General features: G+C 46.3%; 1 protein-coding gene across 5 annotated transcripts in view; it reads left to right on the top strand.

The window, feature by feature from the left end:
* The first annotated feature begins 1,044 nt into the window (after window positions 1–1,044).
* The window catches only part of rapgefl1 (Rap guanine nucleotide exchange factor like 1), a 51,187-nt gene continuing 38,975 nt past the window's right edge, over window positions 1,045–13,256 (top strand). The window contains exons 1-2 of one of the 5 annotated variants that reach the window (XM_012971530.3): window positions 1,045–1,600; window positions 2,471–2,933. In XM_012971530.3, the coding sequence (XP_012826984.1) occupies window positions 2,543–2,933 (391 nt within the window). In that variant the 5' untranslated portion in view covers window positions 1,045–1,600; window positions 2,471–2,542. 5 annotated transcript variants of the gene reach the window in all.

The following is a 13,256-nucleotide window of genomic DNA, read 5'->3' as shown; positions in this document are numbered from 1 at the left end:
CTGGGTAATGTAGTTTGTATCTAACAATTAGCCTACAGCTAGAATTAATATAAAACTACAATACCCAGCATGCAATTAGACAGTATAGACAGAGGCTACCATTTTATTCTATTTAGGCTCAACCTGTCTGCTCTACAAGCAGCTCCCTGCTTTATAGGGAATGAGATTGTACCATTATTTTCTACTGTGATGTGGGGTGGCTGCCATTTGTTACTTTCTGCAGTTGACCCTTAAGCTGGCCATACGTGCACCAATAATATCGTACGAAACCTCATTTCGTACGATATTTGGTGTGTGTAGTGCAAGTCGGCGAGGCGACCAATATCGCAGGAAGCTGCTGATATCGGCCGACTCGCCGATCGGGTGGGTTAAAAGATTTTAATCAAAATCTGCCTTCAGAGCTGAATCGGCAGGAGGTAGAAATCCTATTGTTTCTAGCTCCATATCTGCCGTTTCAGCCCTGAACGTTAGTGGCCGGTTGGAATGATTTTTCGTGCGACCGATGCTTGCACGAAAGATCGAAAATCGCCACGTATGTTGCCACCTTTAAACTATAACTCTCAGGATCTCTTGGGGCTTTTGAGAGTTGTAGTTCAACACACCCATATGTATATAATGTCTGGGGTTAGTGCAACATTCTGAATCCATTTCTGTAGTGACTTCCCAGCTGGACTGGGCACAGAGGGAATTATCAGCCATCCCAGTAACTGGCTAGTGATTATACACTTTCAAAAGGCAGTTTTTCCCACATATACTTTTATTTTTTAGAATTGTTTTTCTTTGCACATATTGGCCTATTTTTGGGCTGGTTTTAAAACTGACAGGCTGGTTTGGAAAAATAAATCTGGCAACTCTGCCACAGGGTGTGAGACATGGAAGGGGGGCATGAGGGAAGCCTGGCTGAGGGGAGAGGCAGGGCTGGGAGAGGGGGAGACGCCACAGGAAGGCCCAGTGATGGCAAGCTGTAGATTGAGGGGGATCTCCCGGGCAGTGAGGGAGAGAAGCAGGTAAATAAAATGGGAGGAGAGAGAGAGCTGAAGCTGTGAGAGGGGGAGGGACGCTGCACTCGGTGACTGTGCCTCCCCCACACAGGCTGGGGCACCCTCCTCCCTCCGACGCAGCGCACAGACCCCAGTCACACACCGCTATTCTTATTGCGCAGTTAGGGGCATTTCTGCATTGCTATTGCCATCAGTGTAGGGGGGGGGGGGATAATAACAGCCATTTCCTTCCATCATTTCTTCGTGTGGTGTTTCTCACAGCCAGTGGCTTAGCATCACCCTCATCACCTCCTCCTCTCCATCTTCTGGGAAGCAAGGAAACAGGCAAAGAAAAGGGAGAGGGGGGGGACAAAGGCGGGGGCAAGGGGAGAGTGTGAGGGCCGGGAGTGTGGGGAGTGTGAGGGCCGGGAGTGTGGGGAGCGCAGAGGGGCGGGAAGAAACGCGTGTTCGGAGGAAAGAGGGAGGGAGCGCTCTGTCAGGTGAAATTCTCACTGAGGGGAAAGCCAGACATCAGCCACTGCCTGCCCGGGATACCGTCACACTGAGGGACCGCAGCCCGACACTATAGCATGAGGAGACATGGCGGCTGAGAGAGTCAGGTGCGACACCTGCTCCGTGTGACTGCGATACAGAGCTGAGCCTTCCCTGACTGGCCCTACTCCCATACAGAGCTGAGCCTTCCCTGACTGGCCCTACTCCCATACAGAGCTGAGCCTTCCCTGACTGGCCATACTCCATACAGAGCTGAGCCTTCCCTGACTGGCCCTACTCCATACAGAGCTGAGCCTTCCCTGACTGGCCCTACTCCATACAGAGCTGAGCCTTCCCTGCCTGGCCATACTCCATACAGAGCTGAGCCTTCCCTGACTGGCCATACTCCCTGACTGGCCCTACTCCATACAGAGCTGAGCCTTCCCTGACTGGCCCTACTCCCTGACTGGCCCTACTCCATACAGAGCTGAGCCTTCCCTGACTGGCCCTACTCCCTGCCTGGCCCTACTCCCTGCCTGGCCCTACTCCCTGCCTGGCCCTACTCCCTGCCTGGCCCTACTCCCTGCCTGGCCCTACTCCCTGCCTGGCCCTACTCCCTGCCTGGCCCTACTCCCTGCCTGGCCATACTCCCTGCCTGGCCATACTCCATACACCGGGGGCTTCCCTGCCATTCACTATTCGCTTTATTGGGTGCCCTTCCTTGGGAAGCCATAACCCCAACCCTTCTGTACCCCCACAGGGAATGTGCCCCTCACTTATTTACTTTTGGACATCCCCATGGGGCTAAGTACCCTATGTACATAACATTTTCTATTCACATGCCCTCCGCTAGCCTCCATTAGCCGGCTCTCTCTATCGCTGGGAAACAAGGCGCAAACATACCCTTCAAATAGTTGCAGTTTGCAGTCTCCATGCAGAGAGGAACCCTGTATTCTTTTGTCACTTCACTCCCCCTTTGCATGTGTTTTTGTTTTTAGAGGCCCCAGAAAGTTCATTGTTTCATTAGCCGCTTATTGGTTTGGGGGGCTCTGCCCCCCTCGCTTGCAAAAATGAAACCTCTGGAAAAATTCTTGAAAAAGCAAAGCTCTCATCTTTCTGGACCCCGACACCTACACAGAAGGCAGAGCGTCTCCAAAATCCTGCCTTCTTTCCTGAGGGATACTCCGGGGGACTCCTCTGGGGGAGAAAGGTGTGAGGAAGATCCATCAGGTGGGCCGCCGCCATCCCAGGACTGCCTGGAACTACCAGATGGACTTCGGTCCCCTCTTTCTTTTTCTTCAGATGAACTATCCCCCTCAGAACCCCTCACACCTCCGCCAGGATCTGGGGGCTGGACCCTTTCTCCTCCTGGCCCTCTGCTTGCCCCTGATACCCCTGAGGCTCTACTCGGGAGGGTCCTGGAGCAGCTACTGAGTGCGCCGAGGCTAAATGAAGCAGCAGGTAAGGAGGCATTACCAGCGAGAAGTGTTTACAGGTTCTCTTGTATTGGTACATACTGGCATATACACATAATTTAGTGTGAAGACACACAGCTACTAGTAGCAGCTACTTGTCATGGCTACAGAAACAGACAGTGCTGATTATTTACTGATAATTGTCGCTACGTGTGTTTTAGTGCATTATTGTCTATGGCAGGGGATTTTCTGGCATTCGGTAGCTGCTACTAAGTAGCTCTGTGTGTTTTTGCCCTTAGGGATAGAAAGGTAGACCCTAAAGTGATTTTTTTTTTTTTGCACGTGCTGCAGGTCCTGTCAGGCGTTAGGGATGCCACATTCAGCATTTCTTTCCGTAATGCAAGATACAGGGCTCAGGCACTGGAGTTTTTACTAGCGCGGTTGTCATCTCTAAGGAGCAGTTCACGTATGTGGGACTGGCTAGGCCGGAGATGCTGAATTAGGCATTTTTAAGGACCATTAAGCCAGACACGAGCCTTTTATTGTGCCTTAGGGGTGCGTATATTTCCATTTTTACCAGTTTCATTGATGGAACAGGATTAAGGACCAATATTTTACCGGGGTTTACCTGTTAGGACTGCATTTTGTATATATCTGTGTCTTATATGTATTTGCAGTCTGCCACCTATTTTTCACCACTAAAGATTAGGATATAAATCATGCGTGCCTGTACATAAACAGATGTAGCAATAACAAGTGATGACAGGTTATTTTATCTCAAAACAAGACCAGTGAAGAAAGCCTTGGATTAGTAGTAATCATGGAAGCTTCATAAACGTGCATGCCAGGGTTATAGGAGGCCACTTTCAGGGTGAAGACACACAGAGCTACTAGTAGCAGCTACTTGTCACGGCTACTAAAATAGACAATGCTGATCATTTACTGATAATTGTCTCTACATGTGTTTTAGCAGAGGCAACTCTCAGTATTGTCTATGGCAGGGGATTTTCTGGCCGTGACAAGTAGCTGCTATTAAGTAGCTCCATGTGTCTTCACTATAAACTCCTTTCAAGCCTGCATTCAGTTTTAAATGGGTGATGTTGTTCCTCGCCTCTCTAGTTGTGCAGAACCTGGGACCTCTTGAACGTTTAAGGTGAGGGATGTTGCACAATTGGTGCAGTAGTGCTAAAGGTGGTGTCTCTGTCTGGAGAGATCAGAGATTCCGAGGCCACGTGTCTAGGTGTGGTTGAGTTGGTGCTGGGCATCACATTGCTTACATAAGGGTTCTAACCTCATCTGGTTGCAATTTGGTCATTAATCTGTATGGCCACACTGGGCTAATCCTGAGATGCAGAGACTCCCTTCTAGTTTAACACATACGTGATGTTATATGAAGGTTACTGTGCCTCTAGCCTCTGTGCAAGCAGACTACGGATGCTGAACGACATGCCCCTAAGTCCTGGCTACCATTATACATGTTAGTACAGGTATGGGACCTGTTATCTAGAATGCTCTGGACCTGTGGTTTTCTGGATAAGAGATCTTACCTTCAGACTGCTAAAAAAATAATTTCACCATTAAATAAACCCAATAAGATTGTTTCGCCACCAATAAGGGGTAATTATATCTTAGTTGGGATCAAGTACAGGTACTGTTTTATTATTACAGAGAAAAGGGAATCATTTAACCATGAAATAAACCCAATAGGGCTGTTCTGCCCCAATAAGGGGTAATTATATCTTAGTTGGGATCAAGTACAGGTACTGTTTTATTATTACAGAAAAAAGGAAATATTTTTTTAAAAAATGTGAATTATTTCCTAAAAATGGAGTCTATGGGAGATGGCCTTTCTGTAATTCGGAACTTTCTGCATTACTGGTTTCCGGATAACAGGTCCCATAACTGTCTCTAAGCCATATGATCCTTCATGCTTCTTGTCTAGAAATGGACACACTGAGGGTGTTTAGCATCATTCTTACTGGTCTGGGCTGAGTTAGGGATGCTGAGCAATTCTACGGTAGTCTTACATTTTGGATTCCTAAGCACACGTAATTATGGGAAGGAAATGTACAGAGGCTTTGCCTGATGTGTTTGATCTATAGCATGTGTCTAATGGGCCTCTAGAATCTTCTAGGTCAGAGTTACTAGTTGGTGTATTTCGGGACAGCTTCGCCTAAAAGTGGCCATACACAAGCCAATACATGCTGCTGACTCCTTCCGTGTCGTCATTTGACAGGTTTCGTTTTCCTATCAGACGAGAACCACATCGGTCTTCATCTGATGGAACTGTAGGTCCCTCTGTACAATGCAATCATTAGCCCCCAGGCCATCGAATTGAATTGATTAGGTGCAGTGTGTTGGTGCTCAAATTGAACCGAGATCCGTTCATTAGGTGAGCTTGCCAAATAAGCAGACCTGAAACTGTGTGGCCAGTTAAAAAGCTGGCCATAGATGCACTAATATTATCATACATAACCTTGCTTCGTATGATATTCGGTGCGTGTATGGCGGCTCGACGAGGCAACCGATATCGCAAAGGCTGCTGCTGGACAGGTTATGGCGCCCAAGCAAAATCTACATTTAGGGCTGAATCAACTGGTGGTGGTAGAATTTCTATTGTTTCTACATCCATATCTGACAATTCAACCCTGAATGTCAGTGGAGGGTGGGAACGATCTATCCTGTGACCAGTGGATGAAAGATTGTTATTGCTACGTGTATGGCCTTCTTTAGGCTCCACTAGGATTGGGGTGAAGACACACAGAGCTACTAGTAGCAGCTACTTGTTTTGGCTACTAAAAAAAGACAATTCTGATCATTTGCCGATAACCATCTCTATGTGTGTTTTAGTAGAGGCAATTCTCAGTATTGTCTATGGCAGGGGATTTTCTGGAGTCTGGTAGCCTTGGAAAAATAGCTGCTACTAGTAGCCCAGTGTGTCTTCACCCTTTGGCTAAGGCTTATCTATTGGAGAAGAAGAGCCTACACTATAATAGTTATATATAATTCTAGTTATCGGTCATATATATAAATGATGGTATAGGTTATACCTTCAGGGACTTGTACCTTTAGCTACAGTCATGTTAAGCAGTGCATATCTATGTAAGAGACGCTTGATGGCTAAATGTTGTGCTTGTAGTTATTTTTAGTTTTACAGATTAGGGCTCACAGCGAGATATAGGGTCAGGTCTGAGCACTGCTGGATCTTGTCAGGTTAGTGGCTAATATTAGCCTCCTGAGACCACTAAGAAGATTTATATCAGTTCAGCCCTAATTAATGAATTTAGTTTGCCTAGGGATCTTAAAATAGAAATGACGTTGGATTTCAAGTCTATATGTCTAGGTCACTTGTATGGGTCAAAGTGAATCAAATTCTCATCCTGCCACGTAGGGGGGCATATCGGGAGAACATCCACTTACTTGGCGAGGTCTTAAGGTCCCCATACATGGGCCAATTCTAGCTGCCGATATCGGTCCCTTAGACCGATTCGGCAGCTAATCGGCCCGTGTATGGGCACTAACGACGGGCCTGCCCGACCGATATCTGGCCTGAAATAGTCCAAATCTCGATCGGGCAGGTTAGAAAATCTAGTTGGATCGGGGACCGCATCGGCTTGTTGATGCGGTCCCCGGACCATCTTTTGCTATGCCGGTCATTATAATTCTATCATTTGGCCCCAGGGCCAAACGATCGAATTATCCTGGATTCTCCCAATATCGCCCACCCGTAGGTGGGGATATCGGGAGAAGATCCGCTCGCTTGGCAACATCGCCAAGCGAGCGGATCTGCCCATGTATGGGGACCTTTAGGGCTCTGGTACACGGGGAGATTAGTTGCCCGCGGCAAAACTCCCTGCTCGCGGGCGACTAATCTCCCCGAGTTGCCTTTCCCCTGCCATCCCACCGGCGAACATGTAAGTCGCCGGCGGGATGGCAGACGCGGCGGGGCGATTTCGGGAAATCGCCGAAAAAGCCTCGCGAGTTTTTTTTTCGTAGATTTGCGCGAAATCGCGCTGCCGCGTCTGCCATCCCGCCGGCGACTTACATGTTCGCCGGTGGGATGGCAGGGGAAAGGCAACTCGGGGAGATTAGTCGCCCGCGAGCAGGGAGTTTTGCCGCGGGCGACTAATCTCCCCGTGTACCAGAGCCCTTAGGGGGAAGACACACAGAGCTACTAGTTGTGGCTACTATAAGGGCTCTGGCACACGGGGGAGATTAGTCGCCCGCGATTAACTCCCTGTTCGCGGGCGACTAATCTCCCCGAGTTGCCTACCCCTGCCATCCCACCGGCGAACATGTAAGTCGCCGGCGGGATGGCACATGCGGCGGCGCGATTTCGCGCAAATCGGCGAAAAAGACTCGCGAGTCTTTTCCGGCGATTTCCGGAAATCGCCCCGCCGCGTCTGCCATCCCGCCGGCGACTTACATGTTCGCCGGTGGGATGGCAGGGGTAGGCAACTCGGGGAGATTAGTCGCCCGCGAACAGGGAGTTAATCGCGGGCGACTAATCTCCCCCGTGTGCCAGAGCCCTAATAGACAATGCTGATCATTTACTGATAATTGTCTCTACATTGTGTTTAAGGGCTCTGGCACACGGGGAGATTAGTCGCCTCGCGAGGCATTTTCAGTGATTTGCCGAAATCGCGCCGCCGCGTGTGCCATCCCACCGGCGACTTACATTTTCGCCGGTGGGATGGCAACGGATGGCAACTCGAGGAGATTAGTCACCCGCGAACAGGGAGATTTGTTGCAGGCAACTAATCTCCCCATGTGCCAGAGCCCTTAGCAGAGGCAATTCTCAGTATTCTCTATGGCAGGGGATTTTCTGGTGTGAAAAAGTAGCTGCTACTAAGTAGCTCTGTGTGTCTTCACCCTTACAGTGTACAGCCACCTTTACACTCACCAGTATGTTTAGATATGGAATTCAGAGGCATCTTTGTAATTTTTTTTCTAGGATTCACCTTATAGCAACTCAAGGTTCCATCTAGGATTTAGAGCATGCCAGCTCTAGATTTGATTATTCCTGGGATTCAGAGCATGAAACCTCTAGGTTTTTTGTTTTTTTTTGGTATTCAGAGCATGACACCTCTAAGTATCGGTATTTATTTCATTGGAGCATGTGATCTCTCTGATTGTTTCTGGAATTCTGAGCTTGGCACCTTAAACCAGAGCATGGCATTTCTAGATATTGGTAAATAGATGGATAATTTTTGGGGCACAAGAGTTTGGCACCTATAAACACGAGTGATTGTTGGGTTAGTCATATGTTTAGCATTTTGCTCTTTGCATTTCCTTTACACCAAGGGGGGACAATACGTTGATCGTGGTCCACCAGTAGATCCCCGGATGATTCCTGGTGGACCACGATCAAGGCCAGAATGCGGAAGTGCTGGGCGAATGCGTACGTGCTGGGGGAATGCGTATGTGCGCTGCGTATGGTCGATCGCGACCGGGGAAAGTCTGGCCACCCCTGCTTTACACAGTATATTTCCTGTGGCCCTAATGTCATATTCCTATCATTGGTTACACATTCATTCAAACCCATGTCATGCTGCGATTATTGCATTTTTATGTCATTGTTTACATAGTGGTTACTGGGATGGGGTATCAAGTAAGGACCTGCTCGGGTCTGAACAAGAGGAGGGCTGGGCTAATTATTACATTTAGCATTAGTACAGTTCAACTGCAGTTAATATACAGTCAGTTAAACCCTGCTAATTGGTTTCCTCTGTCTTTCTGGTGATCTGGTGGTCTGGGATTCATCACTTACGCCTTTAAAGTGATATTGCCATCGTTCCTGACACAAACATAGCTGCTTAACTTCAGAAGAAAACAGTGGTTCCCTCAGGGCTGCATTTTGCAACCTACTTGGGGGTAGATGCTCTCCGGTGGAGAAAATAGATGAATAATAGATATAGTTAACTACTCCATATTCATATCTTTTGCTCATCAAAGTGCAACTGTGATTGCTGTGGCTTTAAGCCTTGACCTTGTAATGAGAGAACAGGGATATTAGGATATAATTATACATTTAAACAGCCCCATTCTTTCATCTTTTATTATCCCAATGTGTTTTCCTAATGAAAGTATAAAGAGCCTTTCATAAACTGCAATTGTTTCTCACGTTGACTATCCACAACCATCATATGTTGTAGTCCTCTACTAAGAAGCAAGAAGGTGAAGATGACAGGGGTCTCCAAACTTTTTTACCACATTCAGATGTAAAAAGAGTTTGGGAGCAACACAAGCATAAAAAAGTTCCTGGGGCAGTGCCAAATAAGGGCTGTGATTGGCTATTTGTTAGCCCCTATGGGGACTGGCAGCCTACAGGGGGCTCTGGATGTCAGTATGACTGGTTTTTATGCAACCAAAACTTGCCTCCAATCCCAACTAAGATATAATTACCCCTTATTGGGGGCAGAACAGCCCTATTGGGTTTATTTCATGGTTAAATGATTCCCTTTTCTCTGTAATAATAAAACAGTACCTGTACTTGATCCCAACTAAGATATAATTACCCCTTATTGGGGCAGAACAGCCCTATTGGGTTTATTTCATGGTTAAATGATTCCCTTTTCTCTGTAATAATAAAACAGTACCTGTACTTGATCCCAACTAAGATATAATTACCCCTTATTGGGGCAGAACAGCCCTATTGGGTTTATTTAATGGTTAAATGATTCCCTTTTCTCTGTAATAATAAAACAGTGCCTGTACTTGATCCCAACTAAGATATAATTACCCCTTATTGGGGCAGAACAGCCCTATTGGGTTTATTTCATGGTTAAATGATTCCCTTTTCTCTGTAATAATAAAACAGTACCTGTACTTGATCCCAACTAAGATATAATTACCCCTTATTGGGGCAGAACAGCCCTATTGGGTTTATTTCATGGTTAAATGATTCCCTTTTCTCTGTAATAATAAAACAGTACCTGTACTTGATCCCAACTAAGATATAATTACCCCTTATTGGGGGCAGAACAGCCCTATTGGGATTATTTCATGTTTAAATAGTTACATAAGTTACATGTGGATTTTGAAATTTAGGGTGAAGACACACAGAGCTACTAGTAGCAGCTACTTGTTCTTGCTACTAAAACAGACAATGCTGATCATTTACTGATAACTGTCTCTACGTGTGTTTTAGCAGAGGCAATTCTCAGTATTGTCTATGGCAGGGGATTTTCTGGAGTTTAGTAGTCGTGACAATTAGATGCTACTAACTAGCTTTGTGTGTCTTCACTCTTAAGCTGCGGCCTGGTTGCCAGGTTTAGTGATCCTAGAAACCAGGCACCTGTTTGAATTTCAGAATAATGAGGAATAGAGTGTAGGGTATACAATGAAAGCAAAAAAAAAAAATTGTGATCAGTTAGCTTTCTAATTGCCTCTAGCTGCCAGTAATTAAAGGCAATGGCAGCGTCTATCCACTTCTGTTCTTATGCTGTATAGCAGTGGTCCCCAAACTTTTTAGCTCCAAGGACTGGTGTCAAGCGCGATAATATTTCCACGGACCGGTGGGGGGGTGGGGAGGGGCCTTTATACGTCTGAAGCGTTCATTCGCGACTTCCTACGTGCAGTGGTTTCCTACGCGGCGCTACATGCGTGCCGCGTTTATTGGCACAACGCTTTTATATGAGTCTTTATTCAGGTGGCACTTCATTTACGCCGCATTTTTACTGCGGCCAGTAACAGGGGCCCACTAGAAAGAAGTCCACGGCCCGGCGGTTAGGGACCCCTGCTGTATAGCATTTTCCATTTGTGCGAATTCCAGGCAGCAGAGAAAAGAATCTGCTGGTTTTCCAGTAGCATAACCCCTTTGTTGCTGATAAAAATGCAACACAGATTGAGCTGCGCAGGGTTGTTGACGGTCGCCATATTGGCCCGCGTCATTTGGGTCAGTCCAAGGTATATGTGGCACTTCTCCCGTATGCTTGGGGTCAAATTACAATTGAGTCTGTCCTATTCTGCAGCCAGGGGAAAAAAGTCCAAAAGGATGAGGAAGATGTGGTTTTTATGTGATGCTTATTCTTAAGCCACATAATGAGAAGGCATCTCTCTCCCTGGAGAACACTGATGCTAGGAAAGATCGAGGGCCAAAAAGAAAAGCTATTTATACAGTGCCACTGAGGTCATAATTATGAAGTAGCCAGAGCGGAGCAGGACAGTGGCTGGCAGGCAGTCCATTGGGTCATGGCGCGAGAGCCAGGCACGACCGAACCACTCAACAGCAATCGCACACAGTCTGGGATTTATTTTGTATTAGGACTGGCTGGGCTTCTGGAGCTGGAACTTTTACGGAAAGCTAATGTACATGAGAAGTAGCGCATCACCTATACCTGCCATTCATGGGAATAGGTTATAAAGTGAGTATCCACCATCACAATTACACACAGACATATTCACCTCTGTTAGTAGAGTTAGTAGCCCATGTAAATATCATTTCGTCCCCCCCCTCCTTTTACTACAGTGTTTAATTATGTTCTATACCAAAGATTTTCAGACTTCTGTTTAAAGGAAAATTATACCCCCCAGAATGAATACTTAACCAACCAATAGTTTATATCATATTAAGTGACCTATTAAAGACTCTTACCCAACTGGAATATATATATCAGTAATTGTTGCCCTTTTGCATCTTTTCCCTTGAGCCGCCATTTTGTGCTGGGCTGTGTGCTCCCTCAGAGATCAGCTGACAGGAAGTGATGCAGCTCTAACTGTAACAGGAAGTAGTGTGGGAGTAAAAGGCAGAACTCTGTCCATTCATTGGCTGATGGGGCCTAACATGTATGTGTGCCTTGGCTTGTTTGTGTGCACTGTGAATCCTATGATCCCAGGGGGCGGCCCTTAGTGCTTAAAATGGCAGTTTTATATTTAGGATTACCCAATGGCACATACTACTAAAAAAGTATATTTTATGAAAAAGGTTTAATTAGATGAAGCAGGGTTTTACATTATTACATTATTTTTAAAGAGACCTACATTGTTTGGGGGTATAAGTTTCCTTTAAGCTTACATCTACAGATATGTAGAGAATACTGTAACCCCTGTTATACTATATAAGGATATAAGAAGTCACTGAGGAGTTCCCTGACCATATAAAGGTTTTATACAGGTCAGGAGACTGCAAGGTGACTCCTTATATCCTTGTATTTTAGGGGGTACATTATTATATAATACACAGGTTTCCGTGAGTCATGTGACACAACTTACATCACTAAGCACCGATTATAACTGGTAACATCGCTAAGCACTTTTTTTTATTATAAAGAATATATTTAACAGGATATTCATGGCTCTTTGTATTATATTAAACTGTTGCTCAGCCATTCAGCTATAGTTTCAAGAATGTCCAATACAGCAGGTAAATATTCACCTCTTTATGAGCTTCAATGTGGGATTTCAAAAATATCAATGGAGCCAAGAGGAATTCTAAAGTCTCACACTACCTTGGCCTTCAGCCATTGCCCCAGGTCCCCTAACAGGGCCGCCCTAGAGTTTGGGTACCAATGTTCCCGTTCAGGGTGAAGACACACTGGGCTACTAGTAGCAGCTACTTTTTCAAGGCTACTGAACTCCAGAAAATCCCCTGCCATAGACAATACTGAGAATTGCCTCTGCTAAACACACAGAGAGACAATTATCAGTAAATTATCAGCATTGTCTTTTTTAGTAGGCGTGACAAGTAGTTGCTACTAGTAGCTCCGTGTGTCTTCACCCTCATTCTCAGGGGCATAAACCCCATGTTACTGCTGCTACTTGAAGCAGTTTCACTGCCCCAACCCAGGCTCTTACTTACCTACCGCCGTTATTTGTACAGCAGTTTCACTTAAGATTTGGTCAGCTGAGTCATAGTTGCGAATTGCTTCCATTTTGATAAGAAAAGAGCCATATAAATTGGGCCCTTGCTACGCACCTTATTTGTCATATTCATCGGCACACCGTGCTGCCCGTAGATAGGAGGGGACCTCTAATGACAGAGTAGCCATTGTTCCTCGCTAGCAGTATAGCATAATTGTCCATGCTTTTATGTACTAACTTCCCCTCCCCTTGCAGTATATAATCTGGCTGCCTATTCATTCCCGGCTAACGGCGTGCGTGCGTAGGCAGGCAGTTGTGATTATTCCCCCAGACGCACTTGAAAAGAGGGCGGGACTTAACCCCATCACTTCATTGCATTGCATGCACGGATGCACTCGTGTGAACTGCAGGGTGGTAGCCCAACTACAGAGCCTCAGGGACAGGACAGCGATAGCATCATTTACAGACTGCCGATTATCAGGGGCAGAGTCAGGGGATGGTGTATTTCTGTAGGACAGACAGACAGAGAGATTTCTGTATTCTGCAGAGCGTGAGACAGGCTGTGACA

Source organism: Xenopus tropicalis, chromosome 10 (genome assembly GCF_000004195.4).
Source record: "Xenopus tropicalis strain Nigerian chromosome 10, UCB_Xtro_10.0, whole genome shotgun sequence".
In the NCBI taxonomy this organism is placed as follows: Eukaryota; Metazoa; Chordata; class Amphibia; order Anura; family Pipidae; genus Xenopus; species Xenopus tropicalis.
Note: the sequence above shows the minus strand (reverse complement) of the source record. Positions and strands in the feature narration are given on the sequence as shown.